The sequence below is a fragment of the Bubalus bubalis genome, chromosome 17, assembly GCF_019923935.1.
Source record: "Bubalus bubalis isolate 160015118507 breed Murrah chromosome 17, NDDB_SH_1, whole genome shotgun sequence".
NCBI lineage: Eukaryota > Metazoa > Chordata > Mammalia > Artiodactyla > Bovidae > Bubalus > Bubalus bubalis.
In genome coordinates this window covers 15,594,911-15,622,478 of record NC_059173.1, presented here as the reverse complement: position 1 = coordinate 15,622,478, position 27,568 = coordinate 15,594,911, and the positions used below count along the sequence as shown (strand labels likewise).

Sequence of the window (27,568 nt, the reverse complement as noted above, 5' to 3'; positions counted from 1 at the left end):
CTACTCTGTGTGTACATCAGCCATCAGTCTCCCTCTCTGTGGATGATGAAAGCTGCTTCCCTACTAGGCCATCTCAGGGCCACAGGCAGAGTCCTTAGGAGCCCTTCTGAATCCTGCAGACTTCCTAGTGCCCATTCAGAGAACAGCTGGGATCAGTCTATCTGATGGACTTTTGATTTGCTAGAAGGCCCCTGCACCTGCATTAAGTTAAAAACAGAGTGGCTGATAGGCTGTTTCTGTAATCACAGAATAAGTTGGTTTATGTGTAAAATTTTCTGCAAATGTGATCATTTGGGAGTCAGAGTGGGATTGATATAAGTTTATTAGAGTTCATCAGTATTTGTATTGAATGGTTTTTAGGGAGAAAAAAAATAATGAAGGGAAAAGTAGTGTGGTGTTGAGTTGTTCCATGTCCCATTTTGGACAATCTAACTGTTGGTATAGATATTTTAATGTGTATTATCGATTACTACAGTTCCGCTATCCATTATGTTATTTTAAAGGCTAATTCCAATAGGAATACATAAATCGGGATACTGGAACATCAAAAGGAAGTATCTAATTTTTATTTTTTTTCTTTTTTTTCTTTTTAATTTTATTTTATTTGTAAACTTTACAAAATTATATTAGTTTTGCCAAATATCAAAATGAATCCGCCACAGGTATACATAAAAACTTATCTCACACCTTATTATTTTTTGTGGATCCCTACTCAAATGAGAAAGTCTAAAGTTCCTTAAAATGACATAAAAGTAAGAACAAGATCACGGAAAATGAAAGACTGGGGTTTAAATAATCAAGTCACTGTTGAAACTTCACGTCTCATAGTTAGTAGAAATACTATACTGATTTATTTATTTTGGTCCTACTCTTTCTTTATAACATTTTAGCAGAAGTGTTAGCAAGCCACAGAGTGATCTAAAAGTGAACAGCAAAAAGAAAAAGAATTTAGAAATTAGTTTTTCAGTTACTAGATAAATGAGTGATGTCTGTTTTAAACAGGCTTGCAAACTGATAAAAATAATTACAATTCCTCAAGTTTCTTGTATCAGCCTACCTCTTCTACATAAACTTGTAAGAGGCCTAGCTCTGCTATTTTTCCCCTTAGCATTTCTTTCTACATTGTGCTTTTGAATGGGGCTGCTGACAAATATATTAAGCCAGGGATCTACAGGCTTTTACTACTAGATATTTTTATTATTTTGGCACCTTAAAACTGAGATTTTTTTTTTTTTTTTACACATTATCATGGACTGTTGCACAATTATGTTTGTAACAAAGGACCTTGATGCCAGAGTAAACTCTAAGGAAACTTTACAGATATATATATGTATGTAATTTAAGAGCAGAAGTTATTGACCTTATTTCAAAAAATTAGAAGGAATGGCATTTCATAGAATCTCTTTTATTTTATCCTTTCTTTTTCTTTTTCTGTAAGAAAGTTCATACTGGGCTGATTTGTTGTCTGAAGAAAAGAATTATTTATATAGTTCTTCAGAATTACTCATCTGACTTCTTGGACTCTTGAGATGTGCTTTCCTTGAGTTTTTATTATTGGTGAATGGAGGCCATAATATTTTAATTAAATTAGTGACCCATAAATGTGTTTTCAGCTGTTGTTACATCTGATGTCATTTCTTAAAATTTCATAGTGTCCTGGGTCCCTGGCAGTTCCCAAGTAGATGTTACTATAGAGAGCACCAAGGCCATTCTATAAGATAGTTCAGCCTCTGTATGGCCTTGTAAAGGAATTCTAACTAGAATGCAGTGGTCTTGCTACATGTGTGGATTTATGTTAGAATGCACATTAGGGAGAGGGGCATGAAACTCTTAATTTCTAGTCTCCAGGAAAGCATGTGAGAGAAAGATGATTATTGTTCTATCCATTCAAATATAGATTCTTTTACTTTGGTTTTACCAGATTCAATAGAAAAGCTCATATAAAAATGAAATCTTCAATTGATTTTTAAAAATGCAACCTAATCATTGAGCTGACTGTGAAATTGTGTACCTGAAAGAGTTTGATAGACAAGCATAAAAATACTAGAACCTCAACATAAATATACCAGAGGCTGCTTATCAAAATATTGCACATCTCCTCTTTTCCTTTTTCTTGGTTTTTTAATCTCACTAAGATCATTGCTGATAGTATTTTTCACTTGTGCTACCACCCAACTCACATGACCATAGTCTCTCAATAAAAGTGTTGAATGAATGAATGAATGAAGTATCCTCCAGTCCTCTTATCACAGGAGAATTTGGATTTATAAGTGTGCATTTCAAAGCTCCTTATGTCAGTTTTTCTGTATAAGGCAGAATTGCCTGTGATCAGTCATTACTTTCGTATGAATTTGAAACATTTTTTTTCCCTAGGTGTTATAAAGAGTGGAATGACAAATTTCTGATGCCAGTATGTGACTCGTTCTATTCTTTATAAGAACTTGCTATAAAGTTCATTTGTTCTAAGGGCTGAGGTAGCCAGTTTTATGTTATTTTTATTCTTCCACATAATTAGTCTTGTAAGTTGGCTTTGACCTCTTAAGAGGGTAACATTATCAGCCACCGTACTCCTCTTTTATCTTTAGTAAGTTGTTTATTAACCTCCTAGTGCAATGTTCTGTACTTGGGATAGGCATAAAGTACACTTAGAATGAAGTGGTTTGTTTTAGGGCCAAATTTTGCTGGAATAAGTAGGGTAGAATGCAATGGCTACAGAAACTTCCTGAAAAAAGTTCAGTCTTCATTTATGGTTTTTTATTTTTATATATTATTCCAGATATATGAAATAGCTAATTCAGAGTCAGAAATTATATATACTTATAATCCACAACCTGGATACAGGTACAGTTTTATTGTTAAATTTGTCCTTTCTCTTGGATCCACTTCTTTTTTTAAATTTTTTATTGGAAGATAATTGCTTTACATTATTGTGCTGGTTTCTGCCATGCATCAACATGCATCATCCACAAATATACATATTTCCCCTCCCTCCTGAACCTTCCTGCCACCCCCCACCCTATCCCACCCCTCTGGTTGTCAAAGAGACTGGGTTGAGCTCTCTGTGTCACACAGCAAATTTGGATCCACTTCTATACTATGTCTCCATCACCAGAAATGCTGAGGGGAAAAAAAAATTAATTAAAAAAAAAAATTCTGTTAGTTTGGCAGAAGAAGGAAACCAACATAAATTCAACATCTCCTATGTGTCAGACACCTTGCTAGGCACAAGTGTTATTTCATCATCGCAGTAGTTCCCCTTTACAAATGAAGATATTGTTAGACTTCAAGAAATTATGTAATTTGCCCAAGATCAGTTATTTAGGGAGGGATGGAATGAGATTTATCTCCCAGAAACCTATTTAGTATAGTAAGATGATACTACCCATTTTTCGCTGATCACATTTTTGAGGCTATCGTTGTAAAAACCAGTCAATTACATTTTGATAACTTTTTCAAATCTTCAGAGTTATTCAGTTTGTAGTTTAGACTTACCATTCTCTCCAGCTCTCACTCTTTGGGGTGTTTGGTTCCTTCCATTACTTCATAACAGAAAGTTTCCTTTCTTCTCTGCCTTGGTGTTATGAATTTCCTTAATCAATTCAAGAGCCTAGGACCTTAGTTCAAATCCCAGGCTTTATTAAAATTAAAGAAATAAATTACATGTGAAAGCACATTGTGTAAACTGTAAAGCATGATTAAAATTATGAGCGATTTTTCATTGTTGACCAGATAGTGTATTCATAAAACACAAACTATAAACTTAAAACATACTGAATACATAACTATAATAATTTAATGTATTTCATGTTAGACTTGATAAATGAAATATCATTATACTTTTATTTAAATTCATCTATCTAACTTGAGCATGGAACTCTAAAACTCAGTAACTCTAAATGTACCTGAAAAGACAATTACTTTGAAATTTAGAAATTATGGTTGTAACAAATGAAAGGTGATATTAGGAGTTTAAGAAAGTGATTATCCAAATTACGGGATGCATTCGCATTTACAAGCAAAATATCTCCCCTAACATTCAGTGATGTACAGTGATAATATGGTGAGCTTGTAATTTGTCTCTGCCACATGCTTATATGATCTGGTATGTGATAGGACCACCCTCTTCACGGGGACTCACCCACCAATTAGGATAGAAAATGTTCTTGATACAACTCATTTCCATTTTATCTTGAGGCTACCTGGTTTAGGGAAGTGGCTATCCTGAGACTATTTTATTGACCACAAGCCAGTCAAACAATGTGCTGGCAAGTTTTAAATGTGTCATGATGGCTGTATGTAGAGTGTGCCATGCCTCAACTTTAAGACTCTGATTAAGAAAGGGATGATCAAATAAGAAAAAAATAAATTTATGTGTGAAACATGTCTCAAACTCATTACCCCAAAACAGATACTTTACTGCCATATTTGTTTGAAAAAGAAGTGAACGTGAAAAGAACTAAATGGTATCCTTTCAGTTGATTGGAATTTTTTTCCTCTATAATTGAACTTCAGAAAGACACAAGAAAGTGAAACATATACATATATTTCAAACTAATTCTTCCTTTTATCATGAAAAAATACATGTTAAAAAAATAATGATGGCAAAACAGATTATTTTCTTTTAAAGTGTCAGGTGCCTCTTTGGTGATGCTATCCTGTTTTTTGTTTGTTTTTTGGTCTTGAAACATCTTCCACTCTTATTCTTTATTCTTAAAGAGTGTTGTCCTTTAGAAAAGAAACATGAATATGAGAAACCTAGTGTCAGATTCAACTGGAAAGATTTCAGAGTTCGCCTTCTGTTTAATGGTGTACTTTGATAATGCTATCCAGTTACAGAACAGCACTCTCTTGATAGTAAGGACTCAGTCAAGAATGCAGGGACACCTTCTAAAAAGAGCAAAGAAACAGACTGTCCTTTGTACAAAATGTACTTTGACCCATTAAATGAAAACAGTAGAGAGAATTAAGAGCAGCATGAAAATTTCCAGTAAAACTTGCCTGAGGGTTAGGCTGGGGAGAAGTGTCTTATAGTAGTAGATTGGAATGACTGAATTGTATAGTGTAAAACAAAATTAAAGTTATAATTATGTAATTAAGACTTTGTACTAAACTAGGGAAGATTAGAAGGAAGTGACCAGAGACTCTTAACAAGACAATAATGAGGGGTTGTAAATTGAAGAAAGGACTGGAAAATCAGAAAAGGTTTAATAGAAACAAGAGATGCTGAAATTTACACTTGGAATCTTCAGTTTGTTGGATAGTCACTTGAGAATGGGTTAAGGAAAAATTAATAAGAAAAGTAACCATCCCAAAATTACAGGAATCTTTTCTCCTCAGAGAGCAAGTGAGTGTTTGTAATTGTTAATATCTCTTTTGTGGGGAAGGGGAGGAAGGAGATAGATGATTTAAAAGGAAAGAGCTTGTTCTCACTCTCACTCAGTTCATACTAAGAATCAGAAATAAATCTCATTCAAACTATGTTAAAAGGATATTCAAGATTCCTATGACTGTTAGAGATGTGATCTTTAAAAAGAAACAAATAAGCAGTATGCTGTAGTGCAGTGCCTCCCAACCAGAGAGAGATGCCCACCAGGGGACATTTGGGAATGTCTACAGACATTTTTAATATCATCTTGACTTGGGACGTGCTACTGGCATCTGTTGGGTCAGCCAGGGATGTTGCTAAACATCCTATAACACACAAGATAGCCTCTCAAAACCAAGAATTATCTGGCTCATTGTCAGTAGTGCTGAGGTTGAAAGATCCTGGTGTAGTGGAAATAGCATGTGCTGTTTCTGAAATCAGATAGAAATGGGTCTGCATCCCAACTCTAATCTTTATTAGCTATATGGCCATGTGGATATATATTGTGATATATCAAAAATATGAGAATATTTTTGGCTGAATGGATACATTAATTTCCTTAAGTCTCAATTTCTTCATCTATAAAATGGTGATGGTAAGAATACTTCATGAGTGAATAGCATGAACAAGTGAATGAGATTGTTTGTAGGATTAGAGATGACCCAACACAGTGCCTGGAATATATGAGTGTTCAGGAAATAGTAACTGAACTGATGCTGATGATGATAAATAAAATTCTACCAGAGAGTTCTGCTTTGCCTGAACGTTCCTCTTCCATGAATCTGGTAACCTGAGTTCTGTTCCCCAACCCAAATCAGGTTACACGACAGATCCATGAGCATGAGCAGGAGAACGAGTTGCGGGAACAGATGTCAGGTTATAAGCGGATGCGGCGCCAGCACCAGAAGCAGCTGATCGCCCTGGAGAACAAGTTGAAGGCTGAGATGGACGAGCACCGCCTCAAGCTACAGAAAGAGGTGGAGACGCATGCCAACAACTCGTCCATCGAGCTGGAGAAGCTGGCCAAGAAGCAAGTGGCTATCATAGAAAAGGAGGTCAGTATACACACTCATGCCCTCATACCACAGCCAAGCCAAGCCTGTCCCAGTCAGCCACATCCTGTGAGCAGGAAGCAGGTGTGTTGTGCTTTTTAGTGATGGAGGAACAGGGTTGCTTTGGGGAAGGAGGGGTCCAGGTTTTATGAGGCTACTTAAATTTGTCATTATAAGTTCAAATAGTAAATGAAAGTATATATTGCATCCTTGTCTATTCAATTGTATTCTGAGCATCAGTTCCCTGATGGAGGTATGATACAAATGAAGAGAAACAAGATGCTTCTATCCTATGGAAACTTGCACCTTTCAGGTCTGTTATTGTGTGCCTGCCTCATACAGGCCTCTTCAAAAGAAAACTGCTCTACAAATAGTCCCTTTTAGTGGTGACTGGCCTACGAATGGGCACCTTACCAATGGCAGCAAATAGTTGATCTGGCTACTGTTGGGTCTTCTAGGAACATCTTTCTTCCCCATCCAGGTTCTAAACTAATTTTAAAAACAGACAAGATGGGGGACTACCTTGGTGGTCCAGTGACTAAGACTCCATGCTCCCAATACAACGGACCCAGGTTCAATCCCTGGTCAGGGAACTAGATCCCACGTGCTGTAACTAAAGGTCCCGCATGCCACAACTAAGACCTTGCACAGCCAAATAAATTTAAAAAAAAATTTTTTTAAGACAAGAGGGTAATGCAGATAGTCAAAATATCGCTTTATTACCAATAAATGTTAGAGAAGTGATTTATATCTGAAGGGAAATGGGCCTAACAATCCCAAACAAAATTAAACAGACTCACCCACCCAGGCACTGGCAGTACTAAACCAGTTGCCTTTCCCACCCTGATAAGACTTATATAGTTACATAGTGTGGGAAAGCAGCAGTGAATTTGTGCTCCCTGGGGATGGAGTGACTGGGGACAGGGTGTAGGTGTGCTTCAGAAATCAGGCTCACTAGCTCTCTCTCTCTCTCTACATGGGAGGAAACATCAGAATTGTAGGATCATTCCCCCAAACAGCCACCAATCTAGAGGCAGTGTGTCATGAAAACCTCTGCCCAAACAAGGGTGATATTGATTAAATAAACCAGTCAGTCTTTCTTGGGAATTAGATTTGGTAAATATGTGGAAAAAATTGTTCATAATGGAAAAACTGTTAATAATAGAAGATAAAAGTGAAAAGATTCATAGAAAGAACCAAGAAGCATACTTCCCCCCTCTATTCTCTAAGTATATCATCTTACATGTGTGCTTCACCTATGGTTCCCTTAAGCTTAGATTTGGTCACTTTCAGGAGCCAGTATTAGTTGGGTTATCTTTTATTTGGTCTATTTTTTTCCCTTCCAAGTACTAACCAGGCCCGACCCTGTTTAGCTTCTGAGATCAGATGAGATTGGATGCATTCAGGCTTATATGGCCAAAGACTAGTCTATTTTCTATCCATCTAGGAGTCCTCAAAATGTCCTGATACCCAACTATTGTGGATTATAGCAGATCCTTCAGAAAACAAAAAGTCATTAATTTTTGCCTGTTATACTAAAGATGACCTCATTCAGATATCTGATGGTTGAAGTAACCAATTAGAGAGTTAAATTCTTGGGGGGAAAAAAAGAAACTGGCCAGTCGTGGTTATTTATCTATTTTATAATTTAGCCCTTCGGCCACCAACAATATAATGAAGAGTTTTTATTATAATCCTTGGTCCACCTTTCATCCCATTTATTTTATGTATGTGTCCAATAAAACACATTTACAGTTTACCTTCATGTTTCTCCCATAATTGGGAATATATTTTTTGATGGTATAAGTTTTAAAAATTTTTTTGTTTGTTTAAGATACAAGAGAATCAAAACAGGTATTTCCTTTTCTGTGTTTTATGAATTATGTGTTCAAAAAAATTATGCTGTTCGGTACTTTTGGACTCTTTGAATGCATTGGAGAATAGACAGCTGAATTCTGTGTTAAGAACAATTCATCCTATATTATATTTGTTATTTTATCAGGCAAAGGTAGCTGCAGCAGATGAGAAGAAGTTCCAGCAACAGATCTTGGCCCAGCAAAAGAAAGACTTGACAACTTTCTTAGAAAGTCAGAAGAAGCAGTATAAGATTTGTAAGGAAAAAATAAAAGAGGTAAGCATACCATTATTTTGCAGTCATCAAGTTGCCATTAGAATGGCTAGAACTTAAAATCAATTCATCTTACATTGTGAACAATATCGTAACCCATTAATGCTCAAACTTTCTAATATCATCACCTGAAGTGATTATTAAAATGGATTGCTAACCCACTACTAGATGTTCTGATTCAGTGAATCTGGGGTGAAGTTTGAGATGTTCATTCCTAACAAATTCCCACATGATGCTCATGGTGCTTGTCCAGGAACACTTCAGGAACCCTCTAAACCATTCTTGCCTATTTCTGGTTTATTCTTCACATGTCAGCCGGTGGTCTTTTCAAACCATAAGTTTTCAAACCATCATATCACTTCATGAGTATAATATTTATTGACTTCTCATTGCTCTTTCATTTGTATTTGCTCATTGATCAAAATACTAGAAGTCCCTATGTGGTCAGCTACCAGCCTCCCTTCTTACCTCACACCAACTTTCCCTTCACCTCTTACCCATCCCAACTCAGCACTACTCCTGCCACAGTTGTCACCTTTGGGTCCTCAAATGTATCTAGCTCTGCCCATCTCCACAGTCTTTGCTCACACTCGTTCTTCCACCAAGGTGCTCTCTGCATCCCCATCCCTACTCCCAATCCCTTTCCAACCTCCTTGTAAGACTAAGGATTGTTATTAGTACCATAACTTAAATTTCACTTCCCCGGGAAAACCTTCCCTTGACTGCCTTGACCAAGATAGGTACCTCTGGTATTATAACACTAATTTTCTATTTTATATGTATCTATATATAGATAAATGATTATTTGAGCTATTTTACCCTACTAGCCAGTAAGCAGTAAGAACAAACACCATATGTCTTTTTTCTTTGTGTCATTACTTCCCTGTGCCTGGTACATGTGAAATATTTGATCAGTGAGTGATTGATTCTTTAGTGTTAGGTTGAAGACCTCTAGTGGACTTAGTTCCTCTGAGGAACTGCAGTTTGAACTGGAAGCTTGAGTGACTTCACTTCTTCTTTTACCAGGACTTAGAGCTGAATTGCCTGCAGTTCCATAGACATTCCTTCTCATAAGACTTAGGGTTTCTCACTTGTGGACTACTAGTGTATTAAGGCTTAACAGAAGTCAGATGGGACTTGATTTAGTACATGAAATCAGTCACTTGGGCACATATTCCAAGTTAACAGTATGAGAGTTAGCTAGGTTCCTTTTCAGTTTTCTTTTTTTTTTAAACAGTTATTTTTAAATCAGTAACTAAAAGCAAGTGCCTTGGGGTTTACTCTGCCCAGATGGGTCACTGGTAGTTGTTGGAACTGACAGAAATTTCTATCTAACCTGCACTGCCAGAATGAGAATCATCTCTGTCTGACACTATAAGGTCTGGAAAACCAGGCTATGGAGAGAAATAGCCCGACCAAGAAGGTTTACATGCTCTCCGTTTTCTCTTACTTATTTCTTGATCTGGATTATTATATCCTAATAGATGTTACTAGATCACAGAGATAAATGATTTTTCAGTAACAAATTTTGGAATTTTCTCAACTGCAGATAGATTTTTACTTACAGCTCCATGTGTTTTCTCATGCTCTGGAAGCCGTATTTATGGCTGCAGCCACCATTTTGAGCATTTGTACCACTAAGGTATTTGGAGCTTTGTATGAACTCCATCTTTAGAAGATGCTCCCACAGAACAGCGTTCGAGAGTCCCCACTCAGTCCTCAGGCATAGAGCTATTTTGGGTTTGCCATACTCAGATTTATGAGTGCTAAAGACCACGGGCCTAAGCATACAAGTCTTTCACATTCTCATGAAGAAAAACAAACGTACACTCAATTTAAGACAGCCTCTATAATACTTGCTCTATGCAAAGCTAGTATTACTCCTTATGAAGTAAAGCTTAGTTCAGACTGTTGACTTCCCTGGTGGTCCAGTGGCTAAGACTTTGCCTTTTAGTGTAGGGGGTTCTATCCCTGGTAGGGAAGCTAAGATCCCACATACCTCTGTGTCAAAAAACCAAAACATTTAAAAAAAAAAAAAAAGAAGCAATATTGTAACAGATTCAATAAAGACTCTAAAAATGGTCCACATCAAAAAAAAAAAAAATCTTTAGAAAAAGAAAATGTCATGTATGCTTAAATATTGATATAAAAGGTATCATCCTAAAAAAAATAAAATAAAAGGTATAATCCTTGAGATGACAGAACAATCTCCATTATCCCTACTATTGATAGATAACTGGGATCTGGGTAATCCAGAATGATGGATGATCCAGAAATAATTTATTCTTGATTTTGAAATGAATTTTTATGATCATATTTCAGTTTGGATGTCCAATATAGTGGTTAATGCCAAACCTAGTAGTGAAGTCACAGCATCTAGATCCCAGCTTACTCCATAATGGAAATAGCTCTTGTTCTTGTTGATTCTAATATTTCACTTGAGATTTCACTGGAACAGGAAAATTGAAAGTTGATTTACAAATACTTCTTAGCTAAGTGCAAAAACAATCTAAACAGTGTGTGACATCCACATTACAAAACATAAGTAAAATAGGTATAAATAAAAGATTTCAACTGAACCAGATATTAAAGGTCCAGCTTGTAGGTGGACCTTTATGAACAGTATGAACAAAGGATGCCCAATACTTTCTCTAAAAGTGATCTTCTTACTTTCCCCATAGACTAACATCTTCTTAACTGCTCTGATTTACTGCTTTCTTCCCTTCACCCATATGATCTAAAAGAATTATGTATTTTGTTCTTTGGGAAATATCAGATCAGATCAGTCACTCAGTCGTGTCCGACTCTTTGTGACCCCATGAATCGCAGCACGCCAGGCCTCCCTGTCCATCACCAACTCCCGGAGTTCACTCAGACTCACGTCCATCGAGTCAGTGATGCCATCCAGCCATTTCATCCTCTGTCGTCCCCTTCTCCTCTTGCCCCCAATCCCTCCCAGCATCAGAGTCTTTTCCAGTGAGTCAACTGTTCGCATGAGGTGGCCAAAGGACTGGAGTTTCAGCTTTAGCATCATTCCTTCCAAAGAAATCCCAGGGCTGATCTCCTTCAGAATGGACTGGTTGGATCTCCTTGCAGTCCAAGGGACTCTCAAGAGTCTTCTCCAGCACCACAGTTCAAAAGCATCAATTCTTCGGTGCTCAGCCTTCTTCACAGTCCAACTGTCACATCCATACATGACCACTGGAAAAACCATAGCCTTGACTAGACGGACCTTTGTTGGCAAAGTAATGTCTCTGGCTTTTGAGTATACTATCTAGGTTGGTCTTAACTTTCCTTCCAAGGAGTAAGCATCTTGTAATTTCATGGCTGCAGTCACCATCTGTAGTGATTTTGGAGCCCAGAAAAATAAAGTCTGACACTGTTTCCACTGTTTCCCCATCTATTTCCCATGAAGTGATGGGACCGGATGCCATGATCTTCGTTTTCTGAATGTTGAGCTTTAAGCCAACTTTTTCACTCTCCACTTTCACCTTCATCAAGAGGCTTTTTAGTTCCTCTTCACTTTCTGCCATAAGGGTGGTGTCATCTGCATATCTGAGGTTATTGATATTTCTCCCAGCAATCTTGATTCCAGCTTGTGTTTCTTCCAGCCCAGTGTTTCTCATGATGTACTCTGCATATAAGTTAAATAAATAAGGTGACAATATACAGCCTTGACGAACTCCTTTTCCCATTTGGAACCAGTCTGTTGTTCCATGTCCAGTTCTAATTGTTGCTTCCTGACCTGCATACAAATTTCTCAAGAGGCAGATCAGGTGGTCTAATACCAAATGAAGAATGCTTTTTCCTAAAATTCAAACTAGTGACATTTGCAGCATTACCTCCCGTCTGTGACATCTATGTACTTCTCTCCATCTTGTCACCACCTCTTTTGTCCAAGCTACAATTATATCTCATCTGGACTTTGTGATAGCTTCCTAGCTGTCTCCATGGACATTCTCTTGCCTCCTTCATTCTGTTTTCCACATGGCAGTCAGAGTCATCTTTTTTGAAATGCATCTCATTATGACACCGCCACGTATATATAAAATCCATTTCTCCTGTGCTAAGGCTCAGTATCCTTAACTTGGCCTGTAAGACTTCCAGTGGTCCTGCCTACCAGTCCAGCTTCATCTCATGTCACACTGTATCACCTGCCCTGACCTTCTCTCAGTTCCTTAACTGTACCATGTTTCAATTAACCTTCCCTAGCAGTTTTGCACATGCTGTTTCCTCTGCCCAGAGTATTCTTCCCTGTCCTTTCTCGCTGGTTAACTCCTACAGATTTTTGAAATTTCAGCTTAGTTGTTACCAAGGTCAAATATATTTTATTAAACACTCTTCAAACCAAGTACTTCAACTACACAGTAGTTATTATCACAGTAATCTTCACTTAATTTCTGTGGTTCTTTGATTTATTTTTGATTCTAGACTGTAAAGCCCCATGATGGCAGATACTATGTTTGTTTGCTCACTGTTGTCTCCTTTGCCTTGCACAGCACCTGTTGCATGATAAGAACTCAGCAAGCATATATTGGTTAAATGAGTGAACCCATGATTTCTGAGCGTGAGAAGACAGAGACATGAAAGCTAACATGTCTCCGTCTCAGCAGATTTAAAAAAAAAAGGGAGAGGGACATATGGCAGGGGAGTGTTTTTTGCAACACCAAGCCTTTCTGACCTTACATTCTCAATTGCTTTCAAAAATAATGTAATCTACATTGCAATAAGCTATTATAGTTCCTTTTGCCTGATGAGCTTGGCTTTCTTTTTTTTTGGTTTTTGGTTTTGTGAAGGAGATGAATGAGGACCATAGCACACCCAAGAAGGAAAAGCAGGAGCGGATATCTAAGCATAAAGAGAACTTGCAGCACACACAGGCTGAAGAGGAAGCCCACCTTCTCACTCAGCAGAGACTGTACTATGACAAAAACTGTCGTTTCTTCAAGCGGAAAATAATGATCAAGCGGCATGAAGTGGAGCAGCAGAATATTCGGGAGGTATGTATTTTGTCCATAACTATCGTCATTAACTTATGAAGACAGTAAGCTTTGTGAGGACCATGACTGTGTCTGTTTTGACCATACCTATATCCTTAACCTATACAGACTTCAGTGTGATGCCTGACACAAAGCAGATAGACAAAAGTGAAAGGGAGTGAGTTTACATTGATCAGAGAAAGCCCATTTACAGAACAAGGAATCAACTTTTTCCAAATAGAATTTTCTTGAACACCTATTATAAGCCAAATTCATGCAGTGGAGAATCAAAAGAAGTAGAATAGAGAATTTTTGCTTTTAGCCTGTTTGTCAAAGACTTGAGTTTTTGTGACTCTCTGTGAAGCACTTAAAAGAACAGAATGGTGCTCTACAGTTAAGGTAATTCATTCAGTCATCCAACACTTACAGAGTGCCTTCTTACTTACTGTGCTGGAGATGCCAGGGCTATTGAAATGCTATCCTCCCTACCTTCAGCTTTCTCTGAAGACACGAGAAACAGACATGTAACACACTAATCACAGTGTAATATGTTGTCTACCATAGTAGACATAAATAAATTCTGACAGGCATATAGTCATGAAAGGGCTTGGAAGAGTCTGTGATTGAAGAGGAGTTGTGTGTTCTGTGTGTGTGGAGTGGAGTATTAGAGCAGGAACAGTTGGAAGCAGAATGGAGGGCCTTGATTCTTAAGGCAAGGCTTTTAGATTTCAGCCTGAAGTCAGTTGCATGGGTATGAGAGGTGTGGTTTTTTTTTTTTTAATTGAAGGATAATTGCTCTACAATATTGAGTGAAGTAAGTCAAAATGAGAGAATTTTAAGCAGAGAAATGACAATGAGAGTTTTTCTTTGTTTTGAAGAATGAATGCCTCAGCGTTGAAGATAGCCTAGAGTGGTACAAGGCAAAATACAGTGAGGTCAGTAAGAATGCCTTTTCTCTAGTTCTACCTGGAAGAAGCAGTGGGGATATAGATTAGATCTGAGTGACATTTCTAAAGCAGAAATAACAGTAATTCAAACCAAATGCTGTGAGAATTTCAGAAATAAGAAGAGTCAAAAAATGAATGCAGAGTTTCTAATTTGGGAAATTGGACGAATATGATGTTATTCACTGAGACGAGGAATACAGAATGAATTGGTTGCAGAGACAAAGTTCAGTAGGAAATCACTGTGACCTGGAGTAATATGAGAAGCCTTCAAGTGAGCTAGCACATTGGTAAAATTATCAAAGTCAGATTAAAAACCCAGTGTTAGGCTGCAGGAGGGAAACAAGCCCTTCGGCACATTTAATGAGAATGTGAATTGGTGTAAGCTTTTTGGAGAGCAGTATGCAAATGGGAAGAAAAAGAGCAAACTAAAATTTATTGAACACATAATCATGGGCCAGGCTCAGGCTGTTTATATATGTTATCTCATCTTATTGGAAGAGGGAGAAACTGAACATTTTTGAGCCAGGCAGTGAGTGATATGGCTAACATTCTACTTTACAGAGATTAGCCCAGTTTGGTGGTGATGCACAGATTGATTAGAGCATGCATGGTCAGTGGGAGCAGTATAACCCCCTGGGGAGTAAAAAGGGAGTTCTTGTGGAGGAGGGGATATTATAGTGACTTGTGGCCCTCTGAAGGGCTACAGTACATAAAAAGATATGCAGTACATGTTTGTTATTAGCATTTCAATGGTGAGGATGATCAGGGAAGGGTGGAGGCTATAAAGGCCCCTGATGGAAATAATGGGGAGGGGCGGGAAGGGGAAGGTTGAGAAACATTGAATTTAGAGGCAAGAAACTGGAAGCAAAGAGATCCGGTAGTAGGAATAGGTTATAGACACAGATAGGGTGTTAGCTGGCAAAAGAGAGATGGGTTTGAAACATTTTGAAGTATAAAATAAGCTGGACTTGGCATACAAAGGATATGAGAAAGAGATGAGGGTAGAGTCGAAGTTATTTCTAGGATTTAAGAGCTGGGGAAATGTAGATTTGGGCAGAAACAGAGAAGCTTAGAGATATTGGTAAGAAACTGGTTAATTCAATATTACATGTGTTGAGTTTGTTAGAAGGCTAAAAAATTCAAATCAAAAAGTCCAATAGCCAGTTAGAAACAAGGTATTTGGGATTCTTTCCATCTGGCAGTTATTATTTTTGTTCTAGTGTCACGTACTTGGAAGAAGTCTGAGATTAAGGGACAGTTAGTGCCAATAAAAACTATAGAAGACAATTATTCCTCCAAATGATAGAAACTGTATTCGTTAGTATCAGGTTCTAACCAACTGTGTGAAGAATAACTCTACAAGGGTTTATTTCTGAAAAGTCTAGGTTTTCCTTTGTTTAGTCTTATCCTGGAGCCACCTTAGTGAAAATGTTCAGTTTTTTGTCTTCTATTTATAAAAGAACATTGAAAAATGACAAATGCAGAAAAACACTGAGTTGTGAAAGTGCTTGATAAGCCCATCCCACCCATTTTCTACCCTGAGACACTCACCATTAATTTGGCAGATATATTACCAGAGTTTTTTCAGATATGCATGTGTGTATATATATATATACAACTTATATATTATATATAACTTTAATCTTACAAAAATAAGATTATGTTAGTACCAGTGGGTTTATTTGATTTGCAAGCAATAGAAACAAACTGACTGACTTAGCATGGAAAGGAATTAATTGGAAGGATATGGGGTAGATGACAGAGCTGAAGACCAAGCTGGAAAAGATGAAGAATCAAGCTGGGAAAGCAACTTCGTGACCTAGAGGGCAAGAGCTAATTGACATTCCTCAAGACACTGCCATTTGGATGTACCTCTTCCAACCATGTTTCATCTTTGTATCATTTTTGCTTAAGACTCAAATTCCTAGGAGAGATAGCCCTTGATTGGGTAATGTGCTTATTCACTTACTCAGTAGTCTCTCTGATTTCCACATAGGGTGGAGTAGTTTCTGAAGCAAAAAGAGGAGCCTGTTAACAAAAAGAAGGGAAAATGGATACTGAACCTACAAAAATATCCAGTTTACTGTTTCATAACTCTCTTTCCGTTTGTATTATTTTTCATTTACTATCTAAAACGTATAACTCTGCTTCATTCTTTTTAATCATCAATAGTATTTTTTGGTATGGCTATAGAATAATTTATTTAATGAAGCACTTCTCTGGGTATTTTGTTGGAGTTGTGCAATATCACTTTTTACGTGTAAGTATTTTGTAGGATATAATATTCTCAGGAGGAGAATTTTTAGGTGCCCTCTAAGGATTTATAACTCCCACCAAGAAAAACTACTTGTTTTCCTCTACCTTTGCCAAAACTGAGAATTAGTAATCCTCCCCACCCCCCACTTTTTTTTTTTCTGGTAGACTTTAAATTTTTTTTAGCCTTGCCACACAGCATGCAAGATCTTAGTTCCCCAATTAGAGATCAAACCCATGCGCCCTGCAGTGAAAGTGTGGAGTCTTAACCACTGGACCTCCAGGGGAGTCCCCAGCATTCCTTTTTGTCAATGAAAACATTTAAAAAGATCACCTTAGGCTGAGTTGAGCCTCTTTTATCGTCACTACACATCAGTGCTCATTGTTTCCTAACCAGTTATGCAGCTAAGAACTGAAGCTAAGAAAATATTAAATGTCATAGGCTAATAACATCCCCACCTATATTTTGAATTCTCATTCTTACTCAGTGTCAGTGGGCATGAACACAAAAATTTTTGAGTCAGATCAGATGCTTTTCAAGAAGTCAATAGTACGTCCATTGAAACTTAAATAGAATGCTTGAATCATGATTGGGGAAGGTTTGTTTGGGGGATACACCCTAGATCCACATCTCAGAGGAAGTAGGTTCAAATAATGTGTACAGAAATGTGTTTTGTGGCCATGGTGTACTGTCATGGCCATATGTTGTATGTATGTTTCACCCCTAAGCTCACATCCAGCCTGGTGTGATGCTCAATGTATGTGATGTGGGCTGCGGTAAAGGGAGCTGCCTTCTTATCTTATACTCCCTCCAAGGCATATATACATGGAGTGCACAGAATCACCTTTACCAGGAAATTTGTTTTTGTATTTTTGCTCAACTAATTTTACTGAATTTATATAAGCTAGAATATGGCCCTACTATATATATTATATCATTTGTACAGACTAAGCAACCATTGCATCATGTCTAGCTAGAGCAGAGGGACTCTTCAGAATATTGTATTCCAGACTGAAACAGCATAAAACAGAAAAACATAAGCCATTCTTTGGGACATTTTTAGTGGAAAATGTTGAAAAGCTAAAAACCTGAGTTTTAGCTTCAATTCTACTTTATAGAAATTATGTAACCTTATGTTAGCCCTTCCATTCCCAAATGCCTTACTATCATATAAAAATGGTTAAATCCTAACAGTCTTACCACTGCATAAGGATTGCAGCTAGGATTGAGGAAGATATATAAAATCACTTTTAATAATTGAGAGCACACTACACATTATTATGTAGGTACAGCAATGGGCTCATAATAAGCTGAATAATGGTTTTTTTCCCATAGTGTAAAATGTTATAGGCAGCTTAACATCTCTGCAACTCAGACATATGAATTAAAGGTAATTAATTAAAGGTAATTTCTATTACAATTGTAATAGAAAAAACATTTCAGTATTATTTTTCTCTCACCTTTTAAATAGTTTATAGTATCTAGATTTGTTATTGTATGCCAGATATTCACTTCTGAATGTAGAAAAATAGTAATGGCATGTTTATATATATTCTGAAGCATCTTCTTATGGTCTTTTCTTTCAACTTCACAAGACTGGTAGGTAGTTCACGATGGGTACTATTATCCTTACTTTACACTTGAGGAAACCAAAATGTAGATTTGAAGTCTTACCAAATGCCATACATAATGAGTCAACGGAAAAGCTAAAACTGACTCACACCCTGAATTATTTTTCCACTGATACTCAAACTTTAGTATATATCAGAATTACCTGGGTGGCATGTTATCAAGTACAGGTGATTCTGATGCAGGTATTCCAAGGACAACATCCTTAAGCATTCCGTTAAACAGAGAAGCAATTGTTTTCTTCTGAAAGTGCTGTTTGCTTTGTATCTTTTTTCCCCCTGTGAATTTCTGAGCTCTGGACAGCTCAGACTCAGTTTGAACTTCTCCATTTAGGAAAATGTGTGAAATGTATAAATGCCCAATACTGGGGCTCCTGGTACTCAAAGACTGAAGATGATAATGTTCTAGGAACAGAATCTTGAGCCATCCAAAAAACTTTCCTTGGCTTTAGTCTCTGAGAGGCCCTCACCATCCTTTGGTGCCACCTAGGGGCCAGTTGCCTAGAAAATCCCATGGACGGAGGAGCCTGGTAGGCTACAGTCCAGGGGGTCGCGAAGAGTCGGACACGACTGAGCGAATTCACTTTCACTTTTCACTCTTATGCACTGGAGAGGGAAATGGCAACCCACTCCAGTGTTCTTGCCTGGAGAACCCCAGGGACGGGAGCCTGGTGGGCTGCCGTCTGTGGGGTCGCACAGAGTCGGACACGAAGGACATGACTTAGCAGCAGCAGCAGGGGCCAGTTAGTGATTTTTAAAAGACATTTGATGGTCCAGGTAAGGAAGGAAAATAAAGGAAAAGAAAAACGTGGGAGAGGATGTGGGGAGATACTCTGGAGATGATCTTTTATTGTTTGTAACAAATGTAAATGGCATTTATACTCCAGGTATTTCCCCACTAGAAAATAAGCCCATGAGGGGATGTACTTGTTCACTGGACCCTTCTTCGTGCCTAAAACAGTGCCCAACATATAGGAAATGCTCAACAAATATCTGTTGAATAAGTAAATGAATGACTAGCAACTTTGCTCCAGTAACAGATACTGTGCTGTTTAAAGGACTTCTCTTCAAGTGGATGGAAGGCCCAAACATACAAGATATTTCTCAACCATGCCAGGGCACAGATATTAATGATATCTCTATGAAAATGATCTTGCATTTTCTCCATAGTGGATGCCATTGGAAAAGAGAGGCACCGTATTGTTCTGATACAAAGTTCAGCTCAAGGGCTTTCTCCTTTCCTTGCTCTTCTTAACTAGTAGTGATAACATTCTTTTTGGAAATCTTCTAGCAAATAATTTTCATCTCTTTTGTATCTCTTACCACTTCCAACCTTGCACTTTTGAAAAAAAAAAATAATAAACATAAAATTTATGTCCCTGTATTAATCAAGCTTCTTTTGTCTGCATCTTACTAAAATTTATTTGAGCTTGCTAAAACCAAAACCAAGGTATTTTCTACAGAAAGATAGGAATGTTTCATAAAGCCCAGTAGCAATAACATAGCTGGACCTATAAGGAGAGCTTAGAACCAGTTAGGAACTTGGGTAGCAGTATATTTCCTGCCCTTCTTTCTTCTCTCTTTATCATTCTTCTTGCTCTGAAGCTCAGCTTTATCTAATCCTTAGCCCTTATAGCAGCAGGTGGCTTCCACATATGTAGTTCTTAATATGCCCCTCAGTTCTAACCACACACACAGAGATTAACTGTCCCTGAATCCAAATTCCCAGGAGAGAAAATAGACTGATTCAGTGTGCTGTGAGCTGAGCATATACTTTCATAAGTGTCTATTACATTTCCCTGTCAGGGTGTTAGCAAGTTGGCCACCAAGTCATGGCTTAGTAAATATTTTTATGTACCCAGAGAACATGGTTCACAGCTTTGATACACTGCCATTCAGGAAATATTCTTGAATTGGTGAATAAAAAAGTTTCACCCAACTTCCTCCTCCCCCCTTTTTTTTTTTAAATTCTAGTTTTCTTTCTTTCTCCCTTCAACAAAAGAGAAAGACATGAGTAAAACTGGGAGGAGCAGAATGATTAGCTCTAGAAATGACCAAACAGACTGTAATGGAAAAGATGAATGGGGAGAGATCTCATCTCCTTTTTCCCAGTGAGCGCTGACCTCTGAGATTTTGAAAAATAGATAATAATTGGCCTACTTTTGATACATGCAAAAGCAGAGTATTTCCCCCAAAACTAGGAACATTGCAGACATGATCAGTTTAATAGAGTGATTCTCAACTCTGACTGCATATTAAATCTACCTGTCACTTTTCACTTTCATGCATTGGAGGAGGAAATGGCAACCCACTCCAGTATTCTTGCCTGGAGAATCTCAGGGATGGGGGAGCCTGGTGGGCTGCCATCTATGGGGTCGCACAGAGTCGGAAATGACTGAAGCGACTTAGCAGCAGCAGCAGCAGCAGAGAACTCTTAGGGGCTTCCCTGTTGACTCAGTGGTAAAGAATCCACCTGCCAAGCCGACATGGGTTCAGTCCCTGGGTAAGGAAGATCCCCTGAAGAAGGAAATAGCAACCCACTCCAGTATTCTTGCCTGTGAAATTTTATGGACAGAGGAGCCTGGCAGGCTATAGTCCCGTGGGGTCACAAAGTGTTGGACACAGCTTAGCAACTAAACAGTAGCAGAGAACTCTTAAAACTATTGATGTCAGGGTCACACTCCACTCGGTTTTCAGAATTTCAGGTTATGAGACTCAGGCATCTTTTGGTTTAAAAGCTTCCTCACGTGATTTTAATGGGCAGGCAGCCAGCCAGCCTAACTAAATAAACATTTATTTAGACCCATGCATAACACATCACCTAATTAAGGCTCTCCGCAGCTCTGTGAGGTAAGAGTAATCCCATTTTACAGGTAGAGTAGTTGTGGTGGCTCTGAAGATGCCCAAGTTGTAAATGGTGGAACCACATACAGAATCTCAGTCTCCAGGGATTGTTCATCTAGTCTTATTAAGTCATGCTCCCAAACACTAATGGGCAATTAAGAGACAGTTAATAGTGCTACTCCTTGCCATCCCTTACTGAGTGGTGACTTTCCTCCAGTTCATCTCCATTCATCTCTCTCCATGTACTTTTTGTTGCTAAATGCAGGAACTAAATAAAAAGAGGACACAGAAGGAGATGGAGCATGCCATGCTGATCCGGCACGACGAGTCCACCCGAGAGCTCGAGTACAGGCAGCTGCACACGTTACAGAAACTCCGCATGGATCTGATCCGGCTACAGCACCAGACTGAACTGGAAAACCAGCTGGAGTACAATAAGAGGCGAGAAAGGGAACTGCACAGAAAGCATGTCATGGAACTTCGGCAACAGCCAAAAAACTTAAAGGTGAGAAGAAATTCCCTGGTTTGTGTTCCAAAACACAGCTAGGCTATATCAGTGGTTCCTACACATGGATGACTGTCAGAGTCACCTGGGCAACTCCATAAAATTGCACTTTTCAGGGCCCCTCGGCTACTGAATCAGAAGCACAAGAGTCTGGGTATAACAAACTCCTAAAGGGATGTTTCTGGGCCATGTGATACCTCCATTTTTTCTTTGTATCCATTATATACAACCTCTTTGACCCCCTTCATGACATTCTCTCTTTAAAATTATAACACATAAAATAAAAGCAGTCCATGGTTCTTATCCCAGGAAATGAGAAAGTTACCTGACAAAATGTAGCAGATAAATTTTATCAGTCATGCCAGTCATATTATTGGTGTTAGTTACCTTGAGTGCTACTCTATTGAGAAAGACTCTAAGGCCATATCCACACTTAGTAACAAAGAGTATAATTTATTAGTGACATCTGTCCCGGGCATGGGAATCAGCAGTGGCATACCAAGCATTTATTTTACCTACATTAGAAATAGAGAGCTCCTTTAGCCCTCACTACCTCCAGAGAATTTTAGCCGACTGCTCATTAACAAGCTATGTGGACTAAGCCATTGCTATATGTCAAGGAAGTCATTGTCAGTATTTTCAAAGATACAAGGTCAACCTCAACCACACTGGCCATGCTGCTCTCTAGCTAGATGCCAACTTGTCTAATTAGTGATCCTTGTCTTCCATATTCCTCCACATGTTCATGAAGTGTACATGTGACTATCAAGCAATGTGATGGAATGCGTTTTGGACTTACAATTAAAAACCCCAGCTTATCTTTGCCAAAATGCATATTTGATATTGCTATATGCAAGTAGTGGGAATGGGTTGTGGTGTGAAGTGTAATCCAGTGTTGTCCTTTATTGATTTGTCAAGGAGACACAGAGCAGTGAGAGATGACTTATATGTTGCTGTCCCCTTTCTTACTTGGAAATGGGGGGAAACAATTAAAAAGAGGTGAGGCAACAAACAATAGAAGACACTGAAATTTTTAATTAGGAAACCACTGAAATAATGAACAAGCTTTTAACAAATTAAGCTTCACAATATTCCACAATCTTCTTCAAGTTGTGATTTTGTAAAAATTTGTTTTTTTAAATCTATTTGTAAATTCAAAACAACTTCTATTCAGACAATAAAACCAAAAGTATTGGTAGAGTTAACTCCTGTCTGTGACTTATGTATTATTTTCATTATCATTGACTAGTAGTATCGGTCACTGCACCAAAAGACAGTTGGTCCCAGAACCTATACTGTATGATGAGAATGGAAGACTTTCTGTGTTTACTGATGTGTCTTTATTTTCCTTTTGTCACTTTTTCTATACAGGCCATGGAAATGCAAATTAAAAAACAGTTTCAGGACACTTGCAAAGTACAGACCAAACAGTATAAAGCACTCAAGAATCACCAGTTGGAAGTTACTCCAAAGAATGAGCACAAAACAATCTTAAAGACACTGAAAGATGAGCAGACAAGAAAACTTGCCATTTTGGCAGAGCAGTATGAACAGAGTATAAATGAAATGATGGCCTCTCAAGCGGTAAGTGGTTAGGTTCAGTGCCACAGCTTCAAGAGCTTTAGGAATCAAGAAAATTCAAGATCCAGCCTTTTGGTCCCAGGATGATTCTTGTGCACATTTAAGATATTGGTATTTTTCCGCCCAAAGAACTAAAGGAAATGACGACGCTGAATAAAGCCAAGCCAGTGCGGATTCTTGCTGGAGTGTGTTTTAAGAGATGGAATTCAAGGAATAATGCACTAAATGAGACCTGTGGCATATAGGTTCTTTGAGGGCACAGTGCGATAGATACCGCATTGTAATATCATAATTTCATTCACCAAAGATTTCACAGCTAATGTCAGGCACAAATGAATGAGACACACAGACACATTCACTTGGTAAAATCTTATTAAGCACCTATGCTCAGCACTGTGCTGGGCTCAGAGATAAGAGTGATAAACTAGAGAGATGATAGTGGTCCCTGTCCTCACACATCTGTCAGTCAAGTAAGAAGGTCAGATAATTAAGCAATGAAAATAAAACATAAAAGTGCTTTGAACTGGGAGTTGCCAGGATCTACAGGAGGGTAAGTAGGAACAACTAATCTGGTCAAGGAACAGCTTCTCATCAGGAGCCAAAAAGCATGAAGGAATTTACTGATGCAAACAGGTTACGTGGAAAAGGGCCTACAAAGACAGAGGCTCAGAGATAGAAAGTGTGCATTTGGGGAGTGAAAAAACTTTGATATGAGCCCAAAAGTTCAAGGAGGAGGATTGTGGGAGCCCAAAATGGAGAAGTCATAACTTAGTGAGCCAGGGATGGGAATTTGCCCAGTAATTCAGTGAAGCTTTCACAAGGAGATGAATCTTAAAAGAGTAATAGTTGGTCAAATGAGCAGAAATGTAAAAATTACTCCTGGCAGACAATACAGTATATGTAAAGATTCCAGGGCCTGAAAGAGGATGGTGCATTTGAGAAACGATGAGTAGTTGGTGGTAGGAGGATGACAGGCAGCTGGTGAGAGCCTCAAAAGCCAGGGGTGTGGACGTTGTTCTGTCAACAATGGAGAGCTGCTAAAAGGACTTGCCCAGTGGTCCAGTGGTTAAGACTGCACTTCCACTGCAGGGGGCATGGTTAGGGGACCAAGATCCTACATGCGTGCAGTGTGGCCAAAAGAGAGAGAGAGAGCTGCTGAAACCTATCTAAAGAAGGAAAGTGACAGGATCCGATGTGGGCTGTAGAAAGATACTGGCCGTAAATGTGGCAAATGCAGGTAACGAGACCTGTTAGAAAGCTGTTGTAATAGTCCAGGAGGAAAAAATGAAGCCCTGAACTAAGAACATGATAATGGAGGTACTGAGGAGGGAGAGGAGGATTTGAGAAATATTTAGGAGGTAGAATAGAGAGAACTTAGGGACCAATTTGAGAGGTAGGTTTGATAACAGCAGAACGGGTCATCATTTTACCAAGATAGAAAATCAGAAGGAGAAATGAGTTTGGGTGCCTTGAAGATTACTTGACCTGTTAACTGAGCTGTGTGGCTATCTAGGTAGAAAGGTACAGAGATGGGAATCTTCAGTTCAAAAGGGTGTCCGGATTAACATCAAAGGAAAGTTAATCATTGTTGACTTCCCTGGTGGTCCAGCGGTTAAGATTCCGCATTTCAAATGCAGGGGGCTCAGTTTTGATCCCTGGTTGAGTTTGATACCTAGGCGAGGAACTAAGATGCCACATGCCATGTAGCATGGCCCCCCAAAATTTTTAATTTTAAAAGACTTTCCTGGCCATCCAGTGGATAAGACTGTGCTTCTAATGCAGGGGCACAGGTTCAATTCCTGATTGGGGAACTAAAATCGCTGATGTCATGAGACACAGCTTAAAAAAAAAAAAAAAGTTAGTCATTATTATATGGGGGCAGTTGTAGCTGTTGGGAATACCTGAGACCTCCAAGGGATAGAAGATTGTGTTTAAAGAGAAAGAGGACTCAGAACAGAGCAGAGGGCACCAACATCTGAGGGCAAAGTAGAAGTTAGACCAAAGAAGATGAATAACCAGCATTGTGGAAGGGGAACCAAAGAGAGTGTCACAGAAGCCAGAACAAAGGTTTCTAGTTGAGGAATTCAAATGTTTCAGAGAGACCAGGTGGACCCAGCAGTGGCTTTTTCCATTGCTTGTCACAGACAGTGGAGTGCTGGAAATGGAAAAAAGGGATTATAGAATGAGATAAAAACTGTGAGACTGCTCTTCCCAGATTCTTTTCAGTGAAGGAAAGGCGAAATAGAGCTCTAGCTAAAGGAAGAAACAGTTAAAGGGGGACTCCTATTAATTGGAAAGGCTTAAATATGTCCTTAGTTGAGGATAGAAACCAGTGTAATTCATGCATCCTTTCATCTAATAAGTATTTATTGAATGCCTCTGCTCTGCCCCTGACATCCAGAAATAATGTGGTGAAAAAAACAGAGGTTGATAATGTCCTCATGGAATTTATGAAAAAGTGAAGAAAAAAGATGTTGGAAAAGTCTACATGTAACAGCAGAACAAGTGCAGTGTGCCCACAGAGCAAAGCTAGTCTAGAGGGTCAGGAAAGGGCTCTCAGACAAAATGATTATTTAAGCCGAGGGGAAGGGAGCACATTCTAGGCAAAAGAAACTATTATACATTTGTAAAGATGGGAAAGACGGTGTCACTTTTAAAAAACTCAAAGTCCATTGTGTTTGGAATATAGAGAACTAGGACAAGATCATGTATAAGCTAGTAAGCTTTCTTAAGAATTTTGATCTTATCCTAAAAGCATTGGGAAGCGATTAAAGAGCATTAAGGAGGAGACTGGTGTCAGATTTACATTTTTAAATGATAACTCAGGTGAAATGTGGAGAATGGCTTGGGAGATAGCAAGTGCAGGTATAAGGAGAGCATGTATAAGGTTGCTGCCTTTAACTGGGTGTGAAGGAATGGTGGCCGGACTAGAGAGGGAACAGGATGAAGCAGAAAGTGACTCAGTTTGAGGGTGAGGCAGGAGGTGGAACTAGAAGCATTTAGTAACAGATTGAATGTGGAGAGTGAGATATTAAGAATGACACCCAGTCTCTGGTTTGAATAAAATGGTAGATGATGATACCATTTATCTATATGGTCAAAAAATGAATTGGAAATTGGGAAAGTGGGAAGGAAACAATGATTAGTTAGTATTATTAGGTTGGTGCAAAAGTAATTATGTTTCAGACCCTAAATTTTAAATCATTATAACCAGGGTCAAACACATCTTTATTAATCAAAGTAGGAACCATTATAATCAACACATTTTTACCAATAAGAAATAAGTTTATTTATTCTTGTAGCATAAAAATCTGTGCTTCAGAATTCAACAAACTTTTGGAAAGCATTTTCTGCCTCATCCTGGTTGTGGAAGCATTTTCCCTACAAAAAGTTGTCTAGATGCTTGAAGAAGTGGAAGTTGGTTGGCGAGAGGTCAGGTGAATATAGCAGATGAAGCAAAACTTCGTAGCCCAGTTCATTGAACTTTTGAAGCATTGGTTGTGCAACATGCACTTGAGCATTGTTGTGGAGAAGAACTGGACCCTTTCTGTTGACTGATGCTGGCTTCAGGAGTTGCAGTTTTTGGTGCATCTCATCAATTTGCTGAGCATACTTCTCAGATGTAATGGTTTCACTGGGATTCAGAAAGCTGTAGTGGATCAAGTGACAGCAGACCACCAAACACTCACTTTCACCTTTTTTGGTATAAGTTTGGCTTTGAGAAGTGCTTTGGCTTCTCAGTCCATCCACTGACCTGGTCATCACTGGTTGTCATATAAAATCCACTTTTCATTGCACATCTCAATTCAATCAGGAAATTGTCATCACTTGCACAGAATAAGAGAAGATGTCACTTCAAAACAATTATTTTTTTTTTTTTTTTGGTCAGCCCATGAGGCACCCACTTACCAAGTTTTTCCACCTTTCCAATTTGCTTTAAATGCTGAACGACCATAGAACAGTCGACACTGAGTTTTGGGCAACTTCTCATGTGGTTGTAAGATCAGCTTTGATGATCCTCTTAGTTGGTCATTATCAACTTCTGATGGCTGGCCTCTGCTTCTCATCTTCAAGGCTCTTGTTTCCTTTGCAGTGGTCACTTGAGTGACCACTGCACTATATGTTCATTAGCAGTTCCTGGGCCAAGTACGTTGTTGATGTTGTGAGTTGTCTCCACTGTTTTATGACCCATTTTACACTCAAATAAGAAAATCACTTGAATTTGCTTTTTGTCTAACATCATTTCCATAGTCCAAAGTACGTGTAAAATAAACAGTAAGTAATA

General features: G+C 38.4%; 1 protein-coding gene across 14 annotated transcripts in view; it reads left to right on the top strand.

Moving 5' to 3' along the window:
* The window catches only part of TAOK3 (TAO kinase 3), a 191,634-nt gene that overhangs the window by 158,074 nt on the left and 5,992 nt on the right, over positions 1–27,568 (top strand). For all 14 annotated transcript variants that reach the window (XM_044930154.2, XM_006074237.4, XM_044930150.2 and 11 more), the window contains 5 exons: positions 6,184–6,420; positions 8,420–8,548; positions 13,342–13,545; positions 21,463–21,702; positions 23,074–23,286. In XM_044930154.2, coding sequence (XP_044786089.1) covers positions 6,184–6,420; positions 8,420–8,548; positions 13,342–13,545; positions 21,463–21,702; positions 23,074–23,286 — 1,023 coding nt within the window. The remainder of the gene's footprint in view (positions 1–6,183; positions 6,421–8,419; positions 8,549–13,341; positions 13,546–21,462; positions 21,703–23,073; positions 23,287–27,568) is intronic.